Source organism: Aplidium turbinatum, chromosome 2 (genome assembly GCF_918807975.1).
Source record: "Aplidium turbinatum chromosome 2, kaAplTurb1.1, whole genome shotgun sequence".
Taxonomy (NCBI): Eukaryota; Metazoa; Chordata; class Ascidiacea; order Aplousobranchia; family Polyclinidae; genus Aplidium; species Aplidium turbinatum.
Window position 1 is genome coordinate 38,006,605 of NC_137473.1, and position 27,718 is coordinate 38,034,322.

At 40.9% G+C, this 27,718-nt stretch overlaps 2 protein-coding genes across 2 annotated transcripts; one reads left to right on the forward strand and one right to left on the reverse strand.

The window, feature by feature from the left end:
• Positions 1-3,031: 3,031 nt before the first annotated feature.
• On the forward strand, positions 3,032-4,862 carry LOC145765402 (uncharacterized). Its single transcript, XM_082577219.1, has 2 exons — positions 3,032-3,459; positions 3,832-4,862. The coding sequence occupies exons 1-2, from the start codon at positions 3,178-3,180 to the stop codon at positions 3,949-3,951; spliced, it is 402 nt and encodes a 133-aa protein (XP_082433345.1). The 5' UTR covers positions 3,032-3,177; the 3' UTR covers positions 3,952-4,862.
• A 15,145-nt stretch (positions 4,863-20,007) lies between these two features.
• Positions 20,008-27,633, reverse strand: LOC145765328 (contactin-associated protein-like 5). Its single transcript, XM_082577133.1, has 6 exons — positions 27,377-27,633; positions 26,038-26,230; positions 25,077-25,199; positions 24,240-24,394; positions 23,592-23,727; positions 20,008-20,561 (listed from the first exon to the last, which is right to left on the reverse strand). The coding sequence occupies exons 1-6, from the start codon at positions 27,584-27,586 to the stop codon at positions 20,374-20,376; spliced, it is 1,005 nt and encodes a 334-aa protein (XP_082433259.1). The 5' UTR covers positions 27,587-27,633; the 3' UTR covers positions 20,008-20,373.
• Between the last annotated feature and the right edge of the window lie 85 nt (positions 27,634-27,718).

Consider the following 27,718-nt stretch of genomic DNA (forward strand, 5'->3'; position numbering starts at 1 on the left):
TCTGGCTTAGTAGACGATAGCTTCTGCTTTCCAGCAATGGTTCAATTGTAAAAATCGAAGCAGAAACGACAGAGATATGTTCTTGATTACATGCTGCTATCTTTAGAAGTATTCTTCGGATAAATAGTTAAACTTGGTCAAGTTTAACTCTTTTCTAAGGAGATATGTGGTGTTTTTCGGGCCTGTATTACATTGCTTTGCATAGCTGAGATCTTCTGCTTTGCAGGGCTGGTTCAATTGTAAAAATTGAAGCTAAAACAAGCAAATCACAACTAATTTACTAAAGGCGGACACTTGCATGCTTTTTATCGTCATGGTTGACTGATTTCACCCCATTTTTGTGGTGGATACCTCCTCCGTGACGTCATCGCCTTTTTAACCAAGTGGGGAGCTAAGAGCTTGTAAACCAGCTCCCAGTTTTGTCTTGTTCGCTTACTAAATGAATGAAAGTTTATTTGTATGTACAACTTTCAAGTTTTTGACAAATGTAGCAACAGTAGCACCACTAGATTTGGTAGTCATACAGTGGTAGAGAAAACAAACAGTTGAAGAGCCTACTGATACCAAGGATGGTCGCAATGATATGGAATTTGAGAAAGAACGATGTTTTAGTAGCTTGAAGGACATTAAAGTTGACTAGGAACAGTTTAAAGAGAGAAGTTGGTTTAGGCTACTACACACCCAACAACGTACCGGTATGGAGTCAGCTGGCTTATCAGCTGACAAACTGGGTTTAAGTGATCAAGCTAAATTTTTGAAGTTGGCAATGGCTGTGAAGAGTTCAGCTACAGATGCTGAAGCACATCATGAACTAATTGCTAGTCAAATTAGCTGTGATGAATAAGTCGTTAGTCGTGCACAGTTTATGTTATTTTAGCATGTGATAAGCATTGGTAAATCTTTACTCTATCCCTGTAATGTTAAGCATCACTGTACATTTAAAATACTGCTTTTTGCTTTGAGACTTATATAGATCCAACTAACAACGAAGTCATGTAGAAAGGTTTCAGCTAGTGTTGTTGTTTAAACCGCCTCTTGTTTTTCGTTTCAGAACGTGAAACTGAATGTAATAGTGATTTAGGGAATTTTGATGTATTATAATCTAGGGATTTTTAGACGTAGCTTTGGGGACTTTCTTGTTTTCATTTATGAGAGCACTGTACAAGACTGCAGAGACAAAACAAAATTATCGTCACGTAAAAGTGGCAGAAGCAGAACCGCATTGTTTTGAAATGTGTATACATAGAAAGTTTAAATTTTTTACTTGTTTAGGGTGTTGGGCCTAAATATAGGCACACATAGTATGTTTATGATGGGCTGGCATGAGGTATCATGGTATTGAACATCTTCATGTAGTCACATGTCACTGACAATCTCAAAAAATTACTGATATGAGGCGATGTAAAAAAGGATTTCGTATATACCGGTATATAAAATTTCTAAAATCGCTACATTTGCTTCCTATATTGTGGGTACATTTCAAACCATATCCATAGTTTTCTATGATTTAGCACCGAGTTATTTTAACACATTACTTGCACATCATAATCTTGTCAGAACTTCATGTGAAACTTTTAACATCAATTGCTTTTCTGTGATCATTTATATAAGACGCATTGTGGAAATTGTAGATTCCCGTTGTTAGTGCCAGTTGCTGGAACTATTTACCTGTTCGTGTTAAGAAAGCTGAAAATTTAAGTGAATTCAAAACTCGCTTGAAAACATTTTCTTTTGCTGAAGAGTATTGCTGAAAGTATTATTAAATATTAGGCAGTGGCTATTTGACCGGCTCCGGTCTTTGAATCTGAAACACTATTTGACCGGTCATGACGTCACTACATAAGTACTTTTTTCTTTTTCTCTTTCAAAGCAAAAGACGTGAAGCGCCGATATAAACTTCTAAACTCAACACGTTTTGTTCAACTCAGTCCGTGGCGCACACGTTGCGTCTCGGGTTGCCATTCGAGAGGGGGTGAGTTCGATACTATCCGGAAGCATTGATTTTTTTTTCATTTTTTTTATCTAAACTTTGAACCGAAGCGCAATTTGTGGTCAATTTTTAATTTGAGTAGCCTACAGCCCATTTTTTTATGTCTTTTCAAATGTGAGTAATAAAGTTAGAGTTTTTTTAATTTGCTGGAATTTGAGAATTTCTCTGGGTAATTTTCTGATCGTCATAAGTGACCGTGTTTGCCGAACGACCCAACATTTTTGCTCTCAAGTTAGTTATATACAATACTTCTTTTAAAAAAATGGTAATGGTAAAACCATTTTTTAAAGAAGTATTGTATATATAGGCTATAACTAACTTAAGAGCAAAAATTTAATTTTCTTTTAAAAAAAATGGACGATCGGAAAAGTGGACCACTTATCACGATCGGAAAATTACCAAGAGAAATTCTCAAATTCCAGCAAATTAAAAAACTTTAACTTTATTTCTCACATTTGAAAAGACATAAAAAAATGGGCTTTAGGCTACTCAAATTAAAAATTGACCACAAAAATGCGCTTCGGGTCAAAATTTAGATAAAAAAAAAAATGAAAAAAAATCGATGCTTCCGGATAGTATCGAACTCATCCCCTCTCGAATGGCAACCCGAGACGCAACGTATGCGCCACGGACTGAGTTGAACAAAACGTGTTGAATTTAGAAGTTTATATCGGCGCTTCACGTCTTTTGCTTTGAAAGAGAAAAAGAAAAAGGTACTTATTTAGTGACGTCATGACCGGTCAAATAGTGTTTCAGATTCAAAGACCGGAGCCGGTCAAATAGCCACTGCCTAAATATTATTATTATTACCATCATCATGTATAACGCCCAGAAGCATAATGTGCACTGTGGATGCAATTCTATGTAAACGCTGTTGTCATTATAGAATGAGAAACACAAAATCATGAGAAATGGCATAGCTTTTAGCCAATAGGTCTAATCTGCAAAGTAGCCTTGCCTACTGTATATAGTTCATCAAAATCTAATCCTCTCTAACTATAATACTAAGTAATTTGCCTTTGCAGCATATTGTTTGGAAGAAATATCTAAATTTTTACTAAACTAGCATACTTATGCTTGTAATGCATGTAATGCTTCAATAGAAATTGTATTCATTAAAACAATCACTCTTGAACTACTTGGAATATATTGTTGAACTTGCTTTGTATATATATTATTCTGTAACAATGGATGAGGAACATACTGTTGTTCTAATGGCCCAAGAGGCGTGTGATTTACGTTTCACTGAAAAGAAGATAAAGCCAAAGCTATCAAATGGAGATGATATTCAAGAAACAACTAAAACTTTATTAAATGCACAGCCTGGTTTACGGGACTCGATACTAAACAGTTTTTATCCTTTGGAAATAGTTCAGTGCAAAGAAGACAAAATGTTGTATTGTTTAAACAATGAACACCTTTACATTCTTAGGGTGATGGAAAAACAAGGACAAAAAATAGAAATTCAGGTGAATTATATTGCAACATTGTTTGGTGTCACCAACAGTGCATAAACACTCCAAAATTAGTTGCCCTTATTTTTTGTTTATCCTGCATTTTTTGGGTCATATCTATTCGTTCACTGAGAGTCGTTATTTCAAAGTATTTTTAGAAATGAGAATTAGGTGATTGTCTACTTGCCTTTAAACTACTTACAGTTTATGTGGCAGATATATCGCAGCAGTGATGGGAATGCATTGTGTTAACATATCCATTTTTGATATTATTGTGTTTTGTATAGAATACAATGTAATCTGCATGTTTTGTCAAGTGAATGCTTGTATTAGGTTAGGTATGACTTGGCATGCCTTAAATCTTTTAATAAAAGTATATTTTTTTAGACAAAGATGAAAGGTGCTATTGAAAAAGTAGAAAAGGGAGTCGGATGTCATGTTGAAATTGAAGGAGGAAGTGCGACAAAACATTGCAATTGCTGGACTAAAAGCTGTCTTGTTTTGTGACAACATTTTATCCTTTCTGCAGTTCTGCTTCAGCCTTGAAAAGAAATATTTGTTAACTGTGCACAAGATTCGGATTCAATTTAATGTATTTTGCTTTTTTAAGAAGCACAATCCCAGATTAGTTTTATGATTTGTGTTTTATCGCGGTGTTATCCTCTTATGCTTCAATGAATTATGTGTTACCTGTGGTTCTTTGATGCTGATCTGTTTCATAGTTCGTTGGCTTCATAAATGCAATTGTGTGTATTTGTTAAATAATTTGTTATGTTATGTTTAAAACCTATATTTCATCAATATATTGTTGTTTTTCCCGTTGTACTAATGTACTGTCACAAAAATTTGTGCCCCAGCCTAGAGCTTTATAATGCAATTGTGTGCTACTCTTGATGCCGACACTTTTAGTGCTGCTATTGCACACATGATTTGTAAGTTACCATGTTTACTACTTGACACTTACGTTTAGTTCATGACGTAGTTCATATGTCTTTTTTGCAGAAATTACCCTTTTTGTTTGGGACATGCAACTTGGCCTTTCAAAATTGTAAATGTTTATTGAACAATGAACGTGGACTATAATGTAGTCAGATAACGCGTTTTTCAAATTGTCTTATTTATTGATGACTTTTTCAGTTTTATACTTTGTCCTCATCATGAATGTACGTAAACTAACACGCTTCTCTGTTACACAGTCTATGTAACCTCATCGTCAGCCTGATTACCTTCCGTGACTTTTTCGATAGCAAAAGTACCGGTACTTAGTTATCTAGTTTGCCTACCAATTAGATATTGCTACCTTTTCATGGTTTTGAAATGGTAGCCTACATACTTTATAAGACGAAGTAAACTTGTTTGAATTCACCGAATTCAAATTTGCCTTGCAACAATGGTAAATCGGTAGGCTTTAATGTTTTAGGGAACGTTCAAATATTACGTAACGCCTTCGAGGGGGAGGGGGGGGTTTATGCAAAACGTTACGTTAGCGTCACATCGGGGGGAGGGGGTTCAAGCAAAACGTTACGTAACGCTTTCGAGTACGGAATGGTAGTTTTTTGTGCTGAATTCGTAGTGAAAAAGCGTTACATGGGGGAGGGGGGGATTGAAAAAAGCGTTACGTTGGCGTTACATGGGGGAGGGGGGGTCAAAAATTCGGAAAAAAAGCGTTACGTAATATTTGAACGTTCCCTTACCGCTCTGGACTGTAAGCTCTGATCTGGTTGCGTATTGAGCGGGACGCGAATTTTTTTTTCGGAAAGTAGGGTTAGGGAAAGCTTATATTTTATTATCATTGCAGAATTTCATTGGCAAATAGTTATTTCACAATCTGAATAAACCAATCTCTCAAAACACTTTCGGAAATTTTTTTAGAGTGACTAGAATCAATGAGACAGAAATCTCGTAGGAAAAAAAATTTCGCGAGCGGGACACCATAATCATCGAAATTCTTCAGCAAACGTTTTTTTTTTCAATCTCATTAACAGAAATGCTATGAAACATAAGAAGAGAGTCCACGCTTAATCATACTTTAAGATGTAAAAACAAAACGCATTGATGGTTACACAGTCGCAAAGCTCAATGCTGTTGCTGTGAGAGTTGAACGACTTTTCACAGAATTTGTCTTGCTGAAAAGTGAAAACGAAATATTAGCCTTATCAAGTATGAATGATACACAATGCGTATCGAATGTTTTTTTTGTCGCTTTTTGGTGGTTAACCGGCTTTTATGTTTGGTGCTGCTTGTCACTATTGATTTGGAATCACCGGATTTTCCTATTGATAAGTTGATAACGATGCACTCGGTACCTTCAATTTTGGTAACTCTGGAAGGTTAAACGGTACTTGAAATTTGCAACTTAACGAAGTGGAATAATTTCAACTCAAATCAACCACATCCGTTTATAACCGGTAAATTTTGATCTACTGATATGGAAGAAATGGGATAGGCTATATATTATTTTTATAAGATAGACTATCCATGAAGTATTTGCCTCCAAGATTTGTCGGCAAATTAGAAAATGTCCGCTTTAGAAAAGCGAACAGAGCCTGCATTTGTTCAAAGTAGACATTCAAAGCGGGACCTTGATAATGAAGGTTTGATCTTGTTACCAGTTGTAACTTATATTCATTGATTTGGGCAACGAAATTGCACCAAGTACGTGTCTGATTTGAAACTTATGAATTATGTCTCGTTACGATTGTTATTTATAAACAAATACGATATATATAAGTACATGCAGTCGGTGTAATTTTTGATTTTGTCGAGATGGTAACACTGGTTTTTTTCACCAGAAGATTTTTTTTCAAATTTCGGGTTTGCATGCACCAACAGTGGATTATTCCCTGATTAAAGCAATTTAATTCGCTAACTGCCTTCTTGCTTATGCACCAACCGTTATCTGCTGATTAAAATCGCTGGCTACTGATCCACAGATGAAGTTTGTGCAAACTGATACTCAATTAGCTTCTTCGTCGTATGAGCTGTTCTTCTGGACTATATGTTTGGGCATGATGTCATCAGCCACTCGACAGTTTCGTCATCCAGGGCCTTCAGTCCAAGCGCTCCATGTGGTGGTTGATGGATTGGGCAGTCATGGACGACATGATCTACTGTCTGGTCTGTGGCGCCACACTCGCATCCCGGTGAGGGAGCCAGGCCCCATTTGCACATGTCTGAACGAAAGCGACCGACGCCGGTTCGTAGGCGGTTAAGCCGGACCCACGCAAGTCTTGCGAGGGACATTCCCGGAGGGTGGGGATCGACGTCGGGTAGGAAATCACGGAGTCGGGAGGTGTTGTTTTGCCACTCCATGTTCCATGTGTAGTTCGTCCAGTGTGCCGCACTTATTCCAAGATCTTCAACGTTGTTCAGAAGCTGTCGTGCGGCGGGCACAAATGGGTGTCTTGATTTCAGTCGCTGCTGTCCTCCAGGTAGGCGCTGGAATGTACTGTGGAGGAGGTGGTCGGGGTCCAGTGCGCGACGAGCAAGGGAAATCATGGCTCCTTTACGGCGAAGCTCAGCAGGTTGGATGCCTGCAAGGATGGGAAGGCAGTCCGTTGGAGTGGGACGCAGGCATCCAGTCACAGTGCGTAGTGCGTCATTGATGGCGGTGTCAATGTGGCGGGTGTGAGAGCTGCGGCACCACACTGGTGCGCAGTACTCAGCGGTAGAATGGACAAGGGCCAAGGTAGCTGTGCGAAGGGTTTTCGCATCAGCTCCCCAGCCGGAACCCGCCAGCCGCCTCAAAAGTGCAACGCGCGCAGATAGTTTTTTGCGCAGTGACTCCAGGTGTCGTCGGTACGTGAGTGACCTGTCCAGGGTTACGCCGAGGTAGGTGGGTTCGGCGCAGTAGGGGAGGTGTTCGTCATCGGTGGTAATGTTGATCTCACGTTTTGCTTCCTTGTTGTTTAGGTGGAAGGCCGCCGACACTGTCTTTGCCTTGCTGAGCTGTAGCTTCCATTTCTGGAGATATGTTGATATAGTTGACATGTCCTGGCTTAGGTTCCTCTCCATTGACTGCCAATCTCCGGCTGGATGCAGGAGAGCCAGATCGTCTGCATAAGCATACTTCCTGGAGATGGTGTCAGGCAGGTCATAGATGTAAGTGTTAAAGAGGAGGGGAGCCAGGACAGAGCCCTGTGGGACGCCGTTCCTGAGTCGACGTAGTCTACTTCGTCGGCCGCTACCGGTGGAAAGGGTAAAGCTGCGGTTTTGCACAAGTTCCATAATCATATGGACCATGTGCCTGTCAGGAAGGAGACGGAGTAGTTTGCAGGTAAGGCCGCTGTGCCATACAGTGTCGTAGGCAGCCGTGAGATCGACAAACACGGCGCCAGCCTTCTTTTTTGCCGAGAAGCTGTCCTCGATGTCTTGGGTCATCAGGGTGACCTGGTCTACAGTTGATCTTCCGTGGCGAAAGCCGGCTTGTTCCCGAGGGAGCTGAGGGTCTATTATCGGTTCGACACGGGCGTAGATAAGTCTTTCGAGTATCTTGAAGGGGATACAGAGCAGAGAGATGGGGCGGTAGCTCTTCGGATCCCCTGGGGGCTTCTTCGGCTTTGGGACTGCAACCACTAGGGCTCTTCTCCAGATTCTTGGGATGCGCAGGTGACGCAAGCAGCAGGAAAGGAATTCTTTTAACCAGGACCTCATAGAGGGGGCAGCTTGGAGTATTAGTTCCGGGCATAGGTGGTCAAGGCCCGGGGATTTGCCTGGCTTTAGGTGCTGGAGGGCGGAGGCAAATTCTTCTGGGGTAAACTCACCAGAGATGTTGCCCTCGACAGGTGTTGGGACCTTCCAGAGGTCCGTCATTTCCTTGAGGACGGACTTGTCTGATTCACGGTCTCTCGTTCTGTGCACTCCATTTTTCACAAGTTGTGAGGCGATGGCATTTGCTGAAGTGGGGCATTGGCGACGAGAGGCACGTGATCTGCCAGTGAGGTTGTTGAGTGTACTCCAAGCTGTGCGGCTGGAGTGCGTGAAGTCGATTGAGTCTATGGCTTCTGTCCAGCGCTTCTTCCTCTTTGAATCCAATCTTGCCAGCAGGGCTGTTGCTGAGTTGGTGGTGGCGGTACCCTGGGGGGAACGGAGGAAGTCGCGGTAAAGCCTGTCGCACTCCACATCCCAGCAAGGTATGTAGTTTTTCCGTCGACCTCGCGGGATGGAGTCTTTTGCCGCAGATATGATTGCATCACAGAAGTCCTGGTAGGCTTCATCCACTTTGATGGTGTGTGGGGATGGGAGGTACTGCGTAGCTTCGTTTGTAAGGAAGCTGTAGTATTCCCAGTCGGCCTTTCTGAAGTTCCATCGCTTGACAGGCTTGCTCGGAATAGGTGTGGCAAGCAAGGGGGCCGTGATTAGCGAGGGTCGGTGTTGAGACCTTGGGAACTTCTCTAACACACGTCTGTCCGGCTGGCGATCATCGGGGTCATCACTTGCGAAAGCCAGGTCTGGGTTCGTGCCAGTGTTCCAACGACCGGAGTGGAAGCTCGGTGCGCCCTTAGGATCGTGTAAGAGGGCGAGGTTGTTGTTGGTTGCCCAAGCGGCCAGACTATCTCCGTCGTTGTTGATGGAGTTGTATCCCCAGTCAGTGTGGTGGCAGTTAAAATCGCCAGCATAGAGGCTGGGGTGGGGGAACACTGGGATGGCTGTTGATGTTATCCGCGAAGGTGGGGGCTTGTAGACATTGACGATGTTGTAGCCTGCTACATCTACACAAAGCCACTCGATCTCCGATTGAGCTTGGGATTGGTCAACCAAGGACCAGCTCAGCCGGTCATGGACAAACGTGGCGAGGCCGTGTTTCCTGCTGCAGGTTGCGCCTGCGAGTGTGAAGTTGGTTATTACCAACTTATCCACAGATGTACAGTGAGTCTCCTGGAGGAGGATGATGAGGGCTTGATGGATGGATGATGAGGGCTAACTGCCTTCTTGCTTATGCACCAACCGTTATCTGCTGATTAAAATCGCTGGCTACTGATCCACAGATGAAGTTTGTGCAAACTGATACTCAATTAGCTTATTTGGCCACTTAAAGGATCTGCTGTTGGTGCGAATTCATACACCCAGAACTTTTTTCATCGAAGTGAAGTCAGAACTTTTTCATCGAAACACATTTGAAGTTTTGATTGTTAATTGTTGAAGTTGAATCATGTTTTGTCGTTCATGAAACATAACACCAGACAATAGACCTGTTCAAAATTTATAATTAAAGAACTCAAATTTTGTAGCTTTTCACATTGTTTCTCATGATTTTGGCCATGAGAAATCCGAAAATGATTGATTGATTGAATCTTTATCCTTGGACTGGGAAAGCCTCTTGCAGAGCTTAATCTTGGCAGTTTCACATACTTGTAGAGGCTGTGAATCACTGACGCAGCCCAGGTCACTGAGATTGACAGAGTGGAGTTTCCGATTATTGAAGTGTTGTTGCCGAAGAATTATTCCATCCATTAGGTGCCGTTAAATGGAAAGTCCTTAACGTGCGTTGCTCAAGCGCACACCCCGAGAGTCGAACCAGCGCCGCTTGATCTTAAAGCTTCTTCGTTTCAGAAGTCACGCGCTAACCACTAACCTAATGTGCGCTAATGATCACCAATTTGCTCTCAGATAATGGAATACCCTGCCTCAATAGCCCTAAACATTTCCATTTTTGCCAAAGCCAGCCATTTGTGAGCTGTTAAGCTTTGATCATGACGTTGGAAGTCTTTATTTCATCTGAAAACAATTTCATCCAATGCCTTACTGATAGCTCACAAGTGAAAATCAACTTTTCGATGTTTGGCATCATTTTGAAAAGTGTGGGAGAAATTTTAAGATTAAAGAGCAGCACCTAGCGCCACTAGTGGGAAAAGGGCATTTTGCTTATTCCAAGCAATCTATACACATCCTCCGAAACTTCTCAATGGACCTAACTCTAGTCTAACAGAATGAGATCTCAGATTTGTTGTTGACGGTGACGGCATGAAAGTCATGATGACGTCATTCTGAAAATTTAAACTTGTGTTATAATGATCTATTAAAGGGCAAGAGATTAGCTCATTTATTCTTTACGGCAAGACAGATAAAGATTTGACTGATAACCATCGTGATGACTAGGCCTATGTTACAGAATGCAGGCCATCAACTAGTTCAGAAACAGTTGTAAGTTATTGCATTGTGCCATTCCCAAAAGCAAGCACCCTATAGGCTAGCCAATTCAAAAGTTTGCACCACAGTTGATCGTCTTTCGTATCAAACTACAGCCAGAGTCGTTGCTGTATTGAAGGCTGGTAGTAGCCTACAAACCTCAACGAATTTTAAATCTTAACATTGATCACAAGAAGAAAAAGAATCAGTTAAAGTGAAACCACTCTAGCAGTGAAACACTATTATTTGGTACGGCGTACCCTTGAGCCTTGAGGGCCCAGGCTTTGATTGTTGGGGAGCCCGAAATTGTGATTTTATAGTTTACGCACAAAAAAGTTTAGTTAAAACCATCCTAAACGACTAAATTCAAGCATAAAAGTTGTTATTCTTTAGCCCTGGGGGGGGGGGGGGGGGCGTAATGTAGCAAAAGGGCCCAAAAAGATAATTGAGTGCATTGCGCGCAAATTAGGGGCCCAAAGTGGTGATTTAATGCTTTACATTAAAAATTTTCTGTTAAAAGCACCCTAAACTCAATCATAAAAATTGGTTATTCTCCTGTCCGGGGGGGCATAGTGTAGCAAAAGCAAAGTTGAGAAAAACCCGGGCGTCATTTAAAAAGCCCAACCGCTAGGGTTTTTTTTAAAGCTCGGGTGTTTTTGGGCTTTTTCTGTGTTTTTAAAAACTTTTTAAAAAAGGTAGTTTCACGCTTAATTTACTTCAAAATGAGTTTCGGAATTGAAGCAGGAGCCGGGGTCAATACTTTCCGAGGAGGAGCGGAGCCGGAGTAAAAAAAAGTGACTTCGTCGTTTACTCCTGCTAGGCATGTTGTGAATGCAAAAGTTAAGAAAGGTTATTGGTCAGATGATTAATTTGGTTATGTTTTAATAAGATGCTATGTTTAATTTTGAGCCTAGGTAGAGAGCTTGACTTGTCGTACCAGATACATTATAACACTCGTAACGTTAACTGATTTTAACATTTTTCAACATCACATAGTGCTCTCATCAGGACTAATCATAGGCTACATCTAAGACGAGAAATAAATAAATAAATTTGAAAGTTTTAGTTTAAAGCTGTAGGCCTACGTGTAGTCTACAAGCGACACATCTCAACAGCACCATCAACAACTGACACACGAATTTAATGCAGAATACACAAATTGGCGAGGGATAGATCATAGATCACATGATATGCACAACAAAAGCAGGGAACAAAAGACACTAAATAATACTTTTATTGCAGCCTGATACCATTATTGCGCACAGATCTCCAATTCTGCAGCAAAATGGTGTGCAATACGCCTAAGCAAACATCACGCGTTTTCCATCAAGACAAAGTTAATTGGCCCAGAGTGAGAGGGGGGCCCGGAATGACTCTTAGTACCCCTGGTGATAAGTTCTCTCAGAGGCCCTGAACGAAGTATGCTTGCTGCTACCCATTTATCAAAATGCTATCTCACGTTTACTTGTCATTTTTCTTACCTCAAACATAGAGCACCGTTTGACTCAACCAACCCCGTAGGCAGGGTTAGTTGAGTCAGTGGGTGGGGTTAGTTGAGACGCAATGGCACTCATGAGATGCATAATTTTTGGGGCTATATTGGGCACCGGCACCTCTGATCTGTACCATCAATGAACATTTATTGTATCCAGGAGTGGAGAATAACCTACTTTGTACTGTGGGCCACAAGAATTATTAAAAATACCAGGCCTGCCACATGGCCCCAAATTCGCCCATTTTCCCAGTCTTCAAGAGTCTTCACTGCTACCAGACCCAAATTTCCCTCGATTTTGCCCAACTTCATGCCATTTCTCTAAAAAAAGGTCTTCATACCGCCCAGACCCAAATTTCACACGTTCTATCGAAAGTGACGTGAAATCTAATAATTTTCGTGCTCCCGCGGGCCACATTAGCCTATATTGGTTCTTGAACCAAATTGCCCCGCGGGCCGCAGGTTCTCCACCTCTGAATTAATCACAAGTAGGACATATAAAAACAGCACTGTTGTTGGTGCACGCCAAATGTGCCCAACTAGCTGTTGCATTGGAAACATCTAGAACAACTACAGTAGCCTACTTCCACTAGGACAGCACGAGTTGCATCCAGTGCAGCAACAATGAATCGAGCAATTCCTAGACCATTGATTATGCTGATCATAGTAACCAAATCTCTATCCATAGAAACAACAGACCCAACTTGTTTCATGCCTTTCAAAGCCATTACCTTGGATGGAGTCTGGACTGTGAAACACCCAGTTTCACCCATGTTGTAGCTTAAATACATTCGGGACTGAACTGATGCCGACCCATGACGTTGCACAAATTATCAAAAAAGCTATTAAATATTCACTTTATTAAACGCAGAAACCCTTGCTAAAGAAGTTGCTTTAGGTTTTCGTAACGCAAGACTGTATTTATTTTGAAATCATAGAGCCAACCTTTTCCAACAAGTCCACTTTTCCAATTTTCAGGAATATCTACGTTGTTGCGCGAAGCAAACTCTACCGCTAACCGGCGCACTTTTTCAGGTGTTAGGCCACAATACACAAATCGACAATATGAGATGCTAATTCTCTTTCCATGACATCAGTTAGTAGGCCTAGTCTACTTGTTTGTGGTTTGAGTATCCCATCTTTACTTTCGAAGTATCAGCCCCAGTTTCATTTACCTGCTTCATATATCTACGAAACATATCTTTGTCCACACCAACTCTTTCTGCTGCCTTTCTTAACGACACACCATCTTTTTTTCATAACTTTTAAGACTTAATTTGAAAATATTTTAAAACTAAACAGAAAAGGAATATATAATAATTAAAATAATAGCATATTTTGTCTAAGTAACTGATTTAATAATGCGCGTTTAGCTATGCAAATTCAGAAGTAAAATTTCAGCAGCGTGCAACTTGAGGTAGGGTTAGTTGAGTCACTGCCTCAACTAGCCCTGCAGCTATTGACTCAACCAACCCCAATCCTTCCTCGTGACAACTATTGAACGTATTATCTATATGTAAAGCTTTATCAGTTTTACACAAATGCACTGTGCATACTGCATAACATAGCTATAAACTATATGAAACTTTCACGCTATCTTCGCTTACGCTTACGCCTAGCATAGCTTCAGCATCCCAATCAACTTTGAGCTGAAAATATTTACTTTTTAGTTAAAAAATTGGCATTTTTCTGACTGTTTAACCGGTATAACCAGGGTTGCCACACCGTCCTTATTTCTAAGATTTGTCCTTATTTTGAAGGGTCAGGTCTTAGAAAACTTAAATGTCCTTATTTCTAAAAAATGTCCTTATTTTCGACTTGAATCAATGGGCCACAAACACAACAGTTAAAACGAACGATTTTATACGAATGGCAAATGACAGAGAAGTTTGGAAGACCATGATCGCCAACGTCTGTATCAGATCAGGCACATAATCATCATCATTTTCAACTTGCGTCCTTATTTTGTCTTATTTTCAACAATTACAGAACTTCGATCGTTTTCCTCTGGTATCCGGTGTTGCATAATATTTTAAAATTAGTCTGATTAGTTTCTTCTAGTCATCAGATTCTTCAACGCCAAAGTGTGAGTGCGTCTTCTTGACCTGCGGTTGATGCCAGGCAAGACCTAGGCACAGATCACGAACTTTATTCTCTCTTCAATTCAAGAAAATGACCTAGACATGAAACAGCTGTCATCCTTTTGTGCCGATAATACACCAGTGAATTTTAGAGGATCACAGCATAGTGGAAAACACAACTTCTTCTCTCGTCTCAAAGAGCAAACATTGCATCTGATCCCAGTCGGCTGCCCTGCTCATATTTTGCATAAAATGCAGCAGAGAAGGGATCAGAGCGCCTCACACTTGACATAGAAACAATAGTAGCCTACTGAAGATTGGTAACCACTTCAAATGCCAAACTGGTAGAACGATGAGGCTCAAGCATTTCTGCGAGGAGCTTGATATCAACTACTCGACTCTACCAACATACACGCCGACTCGATAGACCACACTTGATGCTGTACTCGAGCGAATGATCGATCTCTGGGAACCACTTAAAGCGCATTTTCTTTTGCTGAAACATCCACCAAGTATATTGGAGGATTTCTTTCAATCAGAAGAGTCACTGATCATCGTTTCATTCCTCCACAGCGCTTTCTTGCTTTTCAATAAACCACTGTTACTCTTGCAAAAGTCAACTGCATTGTTTCCAGAACTGGCAGAGATAATTGAATTTTTCACGATCAAAACATTGCAACGCCAGTGTTCAGGGTTGTTCGGAGCAACAACAGACGAACTACTAAGAACAGTCGATGAAGAGCATGCTACGGTTCTCAAAGCGAGCTTCCAGGAGTTCTACACCATTACTTTGTAATATATCAACAAGCAGTATCGATTTGAGAAGCATCCAACTCACATCAACTGGACCCTGCTGAAAGATCAAGCAATCGAGTACGAGGAAGTCAAGGGGTTGGCGAAGAAAGTTGATTCACTAATGGCAATGAAAGATGAGTTGTTCGATGAGGTCTCAGCTGTTAACGCTCTGCTCAAGAAGATTGCAAATGATGTGTTCAGCAAGGATAAACCTGAAGTCAAGTGGATGAAGATCTTTACCGGAAACAACTCTTTTTCGCTGCTCTACATGCTGGTTAGCATCATTTTCTCCTTTCCGGTCAGCAATGCGTTTGTGGAAAGAGTGTTCTCTCTTGGTTCAGCGCAGTGGACCAAGGAAAGAAACAGACTTAGTGAAATGACAGTCAAATCCCAGCTACAATTAAAGATAAACCTATACCTGAGCTGCCGTGAGATCCATGAAGCAATTTCTAATAACAAGGAGTTGCTGGAGCAAATTGTTTCAGGCAAAAGTATGGAATGTGATATGACACGGCTAGTATAAATACAAGGTAGGCTATGTCCAAAACGTTTTTTAAATGCTTCTTCGTCGTATGAGCTGTTCTTCTGGACTATATGTTTGGGCATGATGTCATCAGCCACTCGACAGTCTCGTCATCCAGGGCCTTCAGTCCAAGCGCTCCATGTGGTGGTTGATGGATTGGGCAGTCATGGACGACATGATCTACTGTCTGGTCTGTGGCGCCACACTCGCATCCCGGTGAGGGAGCCAGGCCCCATTTGCACATGTCTGAACGAAAGCGACCGACGCCGGTTCGTAGGCGGTTAAGCCGGACCCACGCAAGTCTTGCGAGGGACATTCCCGGAGGGTGGGGATCGACGTTGGGTAGGAAATCACGGAGTCGGGAGGTGTTGTTTTGCCACTCCATGTTCCATGTGTAGTTCGTCCAGTGTGCCGCACTTATTCCAAGATCTTCAACGTTGTTCAGAAGCTGTCGTGCGGCGGGCACAAATGGGCGTCTTGATTTCAGTCGCTGCTGTCCTCCAGGTAGGCGCTGGAATGTACTGTGGAGGAGGTGGTCGGGGTCCAGTGCGCGACGAGCAAGGGAAATCATGGCTCCTTTACGGCGGAGCTCAGCAGGTTGGATGCCTGCAAGGATGGGAAGGCAGTCCGTTGGAGTGGGACGCAGGCATCCAGTCACAGTGCGTAGTGCGTCATTGATGGCGGTGTCAATGTGGCGGGTGTGAGAGCTGCGGCACCACACTGGTGCGCAGTACTCAGCGGTAGAATGGACAAGGGCCAAGGTAGCTGTGCGAAGGGTTTTCGCATCAGCTCCCCAGCCGGAACCCGCCAGCCGCCTCAAAAGTGCAACGCGCGCAGATAGTTTTTTGCGCAGTGACTCCAGGTGTCGTCGGTACGTGAGTGACCTGTCCAGGGTTACGCCGAGGTAGGTGGGTTCGGCGCAGTAGGGGAGGTGTTCGTCATCGGTGGTAATGTTGATCTCACGTTTTGCTTCCTTGTTGTTTAGGTGGAAGGCCGCCGACACTGTCTTTGCCTTGCTGAGCTGTAGCTTCCATTTCTGGAGATATGTTGATATAGTTGACATGTCCTGGCTTAGGTTCCTCTCCATTGACTGCCAATCTCCGGCTGGATGCAGGAGAGCCAGATCGTCTGCATAAGCATACTTCCTGGAGATGGTGTCAGGCAGGTCATAGATGTAAGTGTTAAAGAGGAGGGGAGCCAGGACAGAGCCCTGTGGGACGCCGTTCCTGAGTCGACGTAGTCTACTTCGTCGGCCGCTACCGGTGGAAAGGGTAAAGCTGCGGTTTTGCACAAGTTCCATAATCATATGGACCATGTGCCTGTCAGGAAGGAGACGGAGTAGTTTGCAGGTAAGGCCGCTGTGCCATACAGTGTCGTAGGCAGCCGTGAGATCGACAAACACGGCGCCAGCCTTCTTTTTTGCCGAGAAGCTGTCCTCGATGTCTTGGGTCATCAGAGTGACCTGGTCTACAGTTGATCTTCCGTGGCGAAAGCCGGCTTGTTCCCGAGGGAGCTGAGGGTCTATTATCGGTTCGACACGGGCGTAGATAAGTCTTTCGAGTATCTTGAAGGGGATACAGAGCAGAGAGATGGGGCGGTAGCTCTTCGGATCCCCTGGGGGCTTCTTCGGCTTTGGGACTGCAACCACTAGGGCTCTTCTCCAGATTCTTGGGATGCGCAGGTGACGCAAGCAGCAGGAAAGGAATTCTTTTAACCAGGACCTCATAGAGGGGGCAGCTTGGAGTATTAGTTCCGGGCATAGGTGGTCAAGGCCCGGGGATTTGCCTGGCTTTAGGTGCTGGAGGGCGGAGGCAAATTCTTCTGGGGTAAACTCACCAGAGATGTTGCCCTCGACAGGTGTTGGGACCTTCCAGAGGTCCGTCATTTCCTTGAGGACGGACTTGTCTGATTCACGGTCTCTCGTTCTGTGCACTCCATTTTTCACAAGTTGTGAGGCGATGGCATTTGCTGAAATGGGGCATTGGCGACGAGAGGCACGTGATCTGCCAGTGAGGTTGTTGAGTGTACTCCAAGCTGTGCGGCTGGAGTGCGTGAAGTCGATTGAGTCTATGGCTTCTGTCCAGCGCTTCTTCCTCTTTGAATCCAATCTTGCCAGCAGGGCTGTTGCTGAGTTGGTGGTGGCGGTACCCTGGGGGGAACGGAGGAAGTCGCGGTAAAGCCTGTCGCACTCCACATCCCAGCAAGGTATGTAGTTTTTCCGTCGACCTCGCGGGATGGAGTCTTTTGCCGCAGATATGATTGCATCACAGAAGTCCTGGTAGGCTTCATCCACTTTGATGGTGTGTGGGGATGGGAGGTACTGCGTAGCTTCGTTTGTGAGGAAGCTGTAGTATTCCCAGTCGGCCTTTCTGAAGTTCCATCGCTTGACAGGCTTGCTCGGAATAGGTGTGGCAAGCAAGGGGGCCGTGATTAGCGAGGGTCGGTGTTGAGACCTTGGGAACTTCTCTAACACACGTCTGTCCGGCTGGCGATCATCGGGGTCATCACTTGCGAAAGCCAGGTCTGGGTTCGTGCCAGTGTTCCAACGACCGGAGTGGAAGCTCGGTGCGCCCTTAGGATCGTATAAGAGGGCGAGGTTGTTGTTGGTTGCCCAAGCGGCCAGACTATCTCCGTCGTTGTTGATGGAGTTGTATCCCCAGTCAGTGTGGTGGCAGTTTTTAAATGCTAATCAAATTTTTCGGTTGTCCTTATTTTTGGGTTCATGTCGATGGCAACCCTGGGTATAACTTACACGGCTGCTAAAACAAGATGAACGCAGTTACCCATAATGCTAATTATTTCAAGCAAATAATTTTCACGAAGTCATGCTTGGTTAATCAGAAAACAATGGTGACTCAACTAACCCCACCTTCCCCTGCCATAAATACTTCACCATATTCGGTTTGTTTTATTGTCACGACAGCTGCTGAAGAGAGTCAGACGAAAACCTTCTATAGGTACCGTACTTCCTATTTGTAAGTTCTGTAGGGGAGACCGGGGCAATTTGTGCAACGGGGCAAGTTGTGCAAGTCCTCGTTTGAAAGGAAATAAAGAGCGTAATGAATCTTTAACGCCATTATTATATTTTACCTATAATGCCTTTGAAGCACGTGAATTGCAGTTATCAGTTTTTTGGGCAGGTTAGGCTTGATCAACGATATAAGGTGTTTAGGTCTTAGGATCTAAATTCGGATGCAAACGAAATTTTGATTTTTTGGATGCACAATAGAACTAATCAAACTTTAGCAGTAGGGGTCAGTAGACATGTGATGTAGTTGTATTTTCGCAGGTAAAAGTTTTTTGTACATTTGTTAGTTTTCTTGAAATTTTTTGTTCTTTAAAAAAAGTGTGAATGGGGCAAGTTGTGCAATTGATGACGGGGCAAGTTGTGCAACTGTAATATGATCGTAATATGTTGCTCAACTTGCCCCTGGTACTAGTGTTGCTCAACTTACCCCATGGTGCTACACAGCTTGCCCACCATGGTGTTGCACAACTTGTCCCGGAAAAATAATCCCGGGCAAGTTGCGCAATCGTTACTTAAACTTGAATAAAGTGCAAAATAATAAATAAAACCAACCAGTTTTTGTCTTAAAACTTGGCTTATTAGCATGTTTTTGAAATGCAATACTTGAGTTTTCGAAAAAGTTAGTAAAAAAAAAAAAATAGATTTAAAAAAAAACTGCTCAACTTGCCCCGGTCTCCCCCTACCAACCAACTTTTTAAATAAAGACGTTTAACCGGAACGCGTTTACCATTTTGTTTGCAATATCTTGATGTTGTGTTCATTTTTGTGACCTGTTTAGCTTGACTTATGACTAATTAAGGGCTAAGACTGTTGATAAGGAAGCAGTAAAATGTGTTTTCTGAATAGGTAGCCTACTAGGCTACAGTAAATAAATTAAATGTTACTGATTGCAGAATACTGTAGGCTATTTAAATTCACATTGAGAAAGCTTACAAAGACGGTTTGATCCTGCGGTTTCATACTCAAGAAAGTTCAAGCCAGTGACACAATGCCAGCTACAGAGGTTGTCATCAGCAATTTTCTTAACTCGCTTTCAACTATATTGTATGCTCAATTGCATGGGCAAGGAAAACAGGGTTGGTTGGTCATTCATACCCATAATTAGAAATATAGCCTAATCGATTAATGTTTGATATCAAATTTTCTAAAAAAAATTTGCAAAATCTAAATTTAGTTTCATATTTTCCAACATCTACAATTTTAAGTCCCTTGAGTGCTGTTTTATCAATAATGTTTCAACCTCTTGTCCAGCAAACTGTGGTGTTTTTTGTTTCAGTGTTTTATTTTATGGGTACCGTAGGCTATCTTTTTGTCGTTGGCCTACTTAATTTCACTTATTTCACTAATCACGCTATTTAAGATATCTGTAGGGCCAGTATTTCTGCTGAAGTAGGCAACTACATTTTAACAATTTTTTATACAGTATTTTAAAAACTTTAGAATCAAAGACTAAAAACCAATCTTTGCTTTTTCTCCAAATCTAATGAAAATGAACATTTCGAGTTTAAAATTTGGTAAGCTATAATCTTTTATTTATTTAAATTGAAGGCCTAGTTCTATTTTTTTATCAAGTTTGTGTTTAAAATCATGACGATATCATTCCTTCAATCGAAAACACTCAACATTTCCGCTCTCAGGACCAAGTACGACCGAATTTATCGATACCAGTGTTTGTTTTTACAAGACGTCAGCTTAATGTAGGCTAGATGTGATAAAGTTCTTTAACACACTTATCTTTTTACAGAAAATATTTGAACAACTTAGCTAGAGTTCGTACATAAAACGAATCTCATCATATTCACAATTATCGTTATAATTAGCGTATTCTTTGAATTCAGTAATAAAGAGTGAGAAAATGTCGGCTTGTTAGATAATATTTCCATTAAACTCGTCCTGAGCATTCCAATCCTCCAATAGTGTGCCAACCCTTTTCTGAGGCACCACTGAGATCACCGAACTTCACTGCAGTGACAGGAAGTTTGGTTTTATCGATCAAGAACCCTTCATCTGATGTCTCTGGACCTCTATTTTGATCACAATTGCATAGATTTGTTGCATCAGTGCACGATCCTAAAAGAAATATATTTATTGATTCTACAGTTGAGATTCAATTAAATTGAGTGTTTAGGCAATGGTTCTCAAAATTTATGTTTTGACGGACCCTTTTTGGTGCCTATAAAGCGGTTGTGGATCCCTTAAAAGTGTTATTGGAACCCCTTAACTTGTTTGCATTTAATTGTTTTATCTGTTAGTAGGGTTCAGTTGATGTGCATTGGATGCTTCTCAAATCGATACCAATTATGAAATATTAAAAAAATATAGGCTACAAATTTTGTAATTGTTAAAAATAAAATAAGGACTTACGTCAAAAACAAGGACATTACTTAGAAATAAAGACAATATTTTTTTTTCATTTGTTTAAATCATTTCCCTTCAAAATGAGAACAAATCTTAGAAATAAGAACGGTATGGCAACCCTGGCTATAGCTATATTGGCACATACAGTAGGAAAAACCTAGAACATCACATAACTAAGGCGAAAGAGAAAATTGAATTGAGTCCTGTCTTTGTCATAAGTTAGCAAGGGGGGTGGGGGGACTTATATACCAGTCTCAGGTATACAAGTCCCCCCACCCCCCTTGCTAACTTATGACAAAGACAGGACTCAATTCAATGTTCTCTTTCGCCTTAGTTATGTGATGTTCTAGGCCTTACCCATACAGTAGGATCAAAAATCAGTAATCCACAGTAGACTATATGCTGATAAGCTTTCTATAAATGTTATCGCAAATTAATAAAAATTTTGTAGCCTTTATAATGAATTTCTCTTTTTTTTCATGTGTTGCAACCAAAATCAATATTTTGTTGTAATCACACTCATGGGCAAATCTGTGTGCTGATAGAAATGTCAACGTTAGTCTGCAGTCTCAGTTAACCATCGATTAACAATCTGCTGTCTCAAGAATCAAGGAACATACATAGCCTTATAAAAATATTTAACTCTTTTGTAAGAATTTTTTAGGCTATGTAGCTGAGTCTTCATGAGGCGTCCTGTGAAATTTGAAACGTCGCACCAAGGTGTTGCGGACCACTTTCACGGACATTTTCACTGAAAACGCTTCGAGAACCTCCGGTTGAGCCCCGCTGGTTCAGACATAGTATTTTAACGGTTTCATGTAGGCTTCTTCAGTTGTCAAAACAAACTCAATTAAAATAGTTATTAACCACTATTCTTGGTGAAGTTTCATAAACGTTTTCTCGTGCTTCCAAAGTTTTAACGTCAGAGCGGTGGTGACATTGAGAAAGGCAGGTCTGCGGAGCCGCTATAAAAGAGATCTTGCTCTGACTCCATCTCCAGAGCTGTCAGGCTTTACACTATAGTGGCTCTAACTCCGGAGCTGCCGGGCTTCATGCTTGTGGCTCCGGCTCTAGCTCCGGAGAAAAAAATAAAAGGTGTGTCCAAATTACGTACAATTTTTAGAATTAAAGTCAATAGTTTTTTTAAAACACTGCTCTTCAGAACAACGACAAATATGAAAAATATGGACAGTGTGGTAACTCTGCTTAAGTTATAAGTAATTCGTGGAACGCAGCATATCAGCTTCCTAGCTTACATAATCTCAATAAATTATTGCTTTCATGTGCTAAGTCTTCTGAGAGTAGTAACGTTGACAGGGAAGTTTAAGAGGCACGTTTTTTTTCGGGCTCTGCATGAATTTCGGGGCCGTAACATTTCCATGGTGGTGGGATGGCACAACGGATAAGGCGTTGGCTTTCCACTTATGTAAACCTGGTTCGACTCCCGGCTTCAGCTGGCTGTTGAAAACACCACACACCTCTACCCAGGGTGTAATAAATTGGGTGGGCGTAGTTGCTGAAGTAAAGGCGGCCGAGCGAAAGGAACTGGCACCCTACTCTCCTTAGTGCCGAAGGCTTAGTATAATGAGAACCTTATCTTCTCATACCCGACACTTGAATCAAGTATGGGACCCACCTATAGGCTACCTTTAACATTTCCAAACAGCCTGAGAGTTTGAGAAAACTTCCGAGTATCATTTGGATGATTCACAATGTAGATATTAACGACCCGTTTTAGCCTGATCGGGATGCTGCGAGTTTGCTGTACTTATATAAACTATTTTAAATTTGTAAGTTATATATGATTTTGCTAGTTGATTTGTGATGAAACAATCCGCTCATCAAAAAATGATGCTTCAAATGTGACATAATCAATCTTCCTTCATGGTTTCTCGTCTCGTCACATGGTTTTAACAAAATTAACTCATAAGTTTCTCAGCCAAAACTGGAGCCTGAGCTGTTACATTTTGTTGTGGCTCCACAGCAAGCGAAGTTAAAGGCTCCGGCTCCGTTGAAAACGCTTGGCCCAGCGACTCCACAGCCTTGGAAAAGGTTGTTAAAAGAAAATTATTGGCGATTGTGGTTTAGGCGTACCGTTGTCGTGTGTTGTGAGCACGGCGCTCGCTCTTCAAGCATTCTACTGTATTCAGTTAATTATTGCCTTGTTTGCTACACGCTTTGGTTCTGCTTTGGTTCTATAACCCTTTCTTTAACAATTCATTCGTTCAGTTGTGTTGTCGCATCTTTGTGTAGCCTACTGCCGGAAGGAGTTATTTACTGTATGTATTCTTTTCATTTGCATATGTAGTTGCTTTTTATTTTAATAAAGCCTAATAAAAGTTGCTATACAAGTGTATTAAATTCACTTCAACCGTCCGTCAACCGTAATGGTGAAACGTAACAATCCTCCTTTTTGTATTTTTATGACAACAAACTGTAGAATAAACTTTATTAAAGACTATACAAGCAACTTATAGTTTTTTAAATCTTTAGTGAATCACGAGTTAAATTTTGTATTTTAAGTTTTAGATTTATATAGCCTAATCAAGTTTTCCAATCATTTTGCATTTAGGTTTGATAAAAGACAAGTAACATACAATACAAATAAGTTAGAATTGTCTTGATGTACTGTAGCTATTTGTAGACTAAGTAGAAAAATATTTTGATGTCCTTCCGAAGGCAGAAAAATACATATTTGTAAATAGTCTAGGGCAGAGTTTGTTTTTTTATAATCATTCTCACCTGTCTCCCCACATGCACAATACCATTCTCTTTCTGATGTTGCTCCTCCCCAATAACGTTGCTCAGTCCCGTCACGTGACACCCACGTGCTAAAGAAACTTTGACCTTGGAACAGTACGCTACCGAGACATCGATACTGAACAAAGATTATTTTTCTGTATTTACGTGACAAAGTAATACTCATCCGTATATCGCAAGGATAACAAGCAGGCCGGCCATCAAAATAATTGTTCTATTGTTGCTGAAGCAAACTCCGAATCCACTCTGAAAGTTTTTGGAAAAACTCCAAACTTAAACTCCGGCTCCACTCCGATTCCACTCCTGATGAGTTGAAACTTCTTCAAAGAAGTTTTGACGTGCAGACAATTAAATTTTTACTTCATGCACACATTATACATCAAAAATACTCCCAGGGGTGTTTGACCTTTTGACTTGGATTTCCACAGGCACAGCGCTTTGACTCGAAAATAACGTAATGCGCAAATTATAAATAGTAAACAAGAAAAAATTAAAGACAAAACTTTTCAAAGTGTAAAAACATTTCTACTTTTGATAATATTCAAGAACGATCTTCGGTGTTTAGAGCAGTCTGGCAATACTACATAGGCTACATCGTATTTTTTTTTCCAAAACTTTAATCGCTCTAACCTTGATAAATTGCCTACAAGTCTCTGATATGTCAATCAAAGCCACGATTTGGTTCATATTTGTGTTGTAGTTGATGTTTCGAGTGTAGCATTTAATTGGTTCACAGTCACCCGCTTTGATCTCCATCAAAGAATCATGATTTATTATTGTTTTTGCTGCAACAAAAGAGAACGGTAAAGTAACATATCTAAACAAAACAATAACGTTTTATGGAATTTAAAAATATTCGAAAACTTCAACAGCATAACCCACTGACCAATGTAGAAGAATATTTATTTGAGATTAAAACTAGCTGCAGTGCATTGTAAGCACGATTGTAGAAGACAGTAGCCTAGTGTTAAAAATACTTGGAAAAGTGCTTTCGAGAGTCACCTTAACATTGCTGCAAAATTTCATAACAAAAAATGTCAAATACCGCTTCTGAACATCACAGTTTTTACGACAAGCAAAAATTGTCGTTTTAAAAGTAATTTTATTTATTTATTCATTTTTATTTTATTTATTTATGTGCATCAGACTCAAAATGGTCCACAATAAAATCAAACATAATGAGCAAAAACAAAGCAGATATTCAAGTCCAAAGAGCTGAGTCGTAATGTACCAAATACAAAGATTGATAGTAACAGTATGTTCGCATTAGTTCGTAAATCCATTGATTGGAAGACAAGTTACATCGGGTTACAAACTGATATAATTTTTTACGAATGAGAGCTTGAAAACTTGTGAAATTACATTTTCAAATTAGAAAACTTAATTTTTGAATTTTAGACTTAGGCACAATAAAAATTACAGTCTTCGTACACGGTTGTTCTAACAAAATCATAAAAACAAACTTACGTTGCCCAGAACTGAAGTCACAGAAAGCATAAAAAGGTTGGTACTTTTCTGGTTCAGGTGAAATGAGATAAGATCCAGATTTTGTTGAATCAATAAATTCACAAGATCGTGGAATTTCGACAACTTTAAACAAAACCAATAAAGTTATTATAACATTATTTATTTATTTTCAAAAGTGCAAAACAAAGAATCTCAAAAAGATTTAATACTGTAGCTACAGTTAGGTTGCTTGGTTTTAATCGCTGGGTTGAATTGCGTGGTTTGAGCTGCTAGGTTAAATAGCTGGTTGCTTGGTTTGAATCTTTATCTTCGAAGTGAGAAAGCGTCTGACTGGTTATTTCTGGCCGTTTTGTATACTTTGCTTATTATAAACTCGGCTAGTGAGATTGTCAGAGTGAAGTTTTCGATCGTCGAAGTGTTGTTGTTTGGGAACTATTGTGAACATTGCCGTAGGTCTTTCGGCGAGAAATAACCATTTTCCAGCTAACATTATTTGTTTAACGAAACAAATCATCACTAGAAAGAAATGAAACATTTTATAATTCAGGGATATAAACCATTTTTCACCAAATGCATGTTTTAGAAATTAGTGATGAGATTAAAAAGAAAATTTGGGGGATGGGGTCAAATAATATTGGGGTGGAAATGTCATCCTACATTAAATTCTTATGGTTTTAAACATTGTGATAGTATTGAAACATGATTTGCGGGGAAGAAATAATATTTTGGAGGCACGACTTCCCTCCCAACCCTTCTCTTCTAATTTCGTTTAAATTCTAATCTAATCTGTAAAAGCTTGAGAAGCTCTAATTCTAATTCTAGTGAACTTTGTAAAATGTTGAATAGCTCTAATTACAATTCTAATCTAATTTAGAAAATCTAAAACAAATTCTAGTTGTCCAACTCTGACATGAAGTTTTGTTTTTCAAAATGTGTCTACTGCACTACTATATGCACCTACCATTGCAAAGCTCTCCTCGGCCACACACATCACAGTTGTCCTTGTTTGGTTCTCCACATGCGCAGTAACCGGGATAGCAACATGCACAGTCGTTTCTGCTTGCGTCAAAATAGCAATCACATCCAGTTTTGTTTTTTGTTCCATAATTTCGTGTTTGTATGCCTCCTTGGACTCCCGAAGGCCCCTGGTCACCCTGTACATAAGATTCTGGTGTTCTTATGCGAGTTTGCCTAAAATTATGACTACAAACGGATAGAATTAAACACAAGTCTAGCACAAGCAAACTTTTACATCAAGGCTTTGTCAGTCCAAGAATAAACATATAAAACCAAAACCAAACACTATTTTAGTAACTGAAAGCGACGTGGACTTGTATGTTTGCAGTAGCCTCAAAATAGGCTAAACGTTTTCTTGTAGTTTTGTATCAGATAAGTGATTTAACGCATTTCTTTGGATTTTTTTATTGAACCCATAGCTCCTGCAAGCTTTTTGTATTTCGTTTTTACGTTTCCTGACGTCGCTTCCCATGCTTATTGTTGCCGTGGTGCCTGCTGTGTATGCTATCCCTTGCAGGCTCTCTAGTATGTCATTTTTCCCCAGGCGTCCTCTTTGTTTCTCTGCCATTTTAAAATATTAGAATGCTATTGTGTGTTTAATCGCATTCTTGCCATCGAGGTACAGGTATACATTGGCTTACGTGGTCTTGCATCTTCTTTGCGTCGCACATTTGTTACATGTCGCACTGCAATCAATGTATTGTGATTACATAGCTCTGAGCGGTACACCCACACTATCATCAAAAATAAGGCTCCTTTTAGGATGAGATTGATGCGACCAGCGCTTGAAGGTAGATGGCCTCGTTCTCGGATCATCTCCACCACTACCATGCTCGGGATGTCGCTGTCATGTTAAAAGCTGGGCTATAAATGAGCGGATTGCTACTGATCGCGCCGCTACAAACCTAGACGTTGACAAAGCTCGTAGGTTGTATGTTTTACTTACAACCTAGGTTATATGCTTTACCAATGTTTGCAAAATACAGAAGCCTTTGTGTCCACAATGATCTCCTTTTGCTCAAGCGTAGAGTTTTCACTCGATAATCGGATAAGCATTCAGTTCAGTTCAGTTCAGTTGTTTTTATTTCTGACCATCATATCAAAACAATACACGTCAACATAGCAAAGGTCGAGAAAAAGGTAGAAGCGACAAAACGCGAACGTTAATATGTGCTTGTGATCGAAGTAAGTTATTGAGTTGAAAAAAATTTGGCACGTTCACAACACCTTCAGAAAAATTTAAGATAAAAAAAAAAAAAAAAATTAACTTACCATTAACTTACCTTTAGACCAATTCCAGGAGGTCCAGCCTTTCCGGGTTTTCCAGATTCACCTTTAGCACAGCAACCTTTTTCGCCGATGTTTTGAGATTTAACTCCGTTTGGACCATAAACATGTGTCACAGAATACGTGGCACATTCCTCCTGGGGTGGTTGGCCAGCCGTAAAGACGGTTATTGCAGCGACTACTAAAAATATTATTAACTTCCACATCACGAACCTCAAACTTTAGTTGGCTTACTCAATCATAAAAAGTTCAAAGCACTGAAAAGTATTTCACATCTGACTAAACGTGCTTTCAAGCTTGCTGACAGTTTATAACACCATAGGCATATTTTCAAAAGC

Bases quoted from the DNA above. Each gene is read 5' to 3' on its own strand.
- LOC145765328 (XM_082577133.1), bottom strand. From the start codon at position 27,586: ATGTGGAAGTTAATAATATTTTTAGTAGTCGCTGCAATAACCGTCTTT. The intron at 25,200-26,037 runs GTAGGTGCATAT...TTTTGTTTAAAG, and splicing joins CCGAGGAGAGCTTTGCAATG to TTGTCGAAATTCCACGATCT. The intron at 23,728-24,239 runs GTTAGAGCGATT...ATCTTTGTTCAG, and splicing joins CTTGTAGGCAATTTATCAAG to TATCGATGTCTCGGTAGCGT.
- LOC145765402 (XM_082577219.1), top strand. From the start codon at position 3,178: ATGGATGAGGAACATACTGTTGTTCTAATGGCCCAAGAGGCGTGTGAT. The intron at 3,460-3,831 runs GTGAATTATATT...ATATTTTTTTAG, and splicing joins GACAAAAAATAGAAATTCAG to ACAAAGATGAAAGGTGCTAT.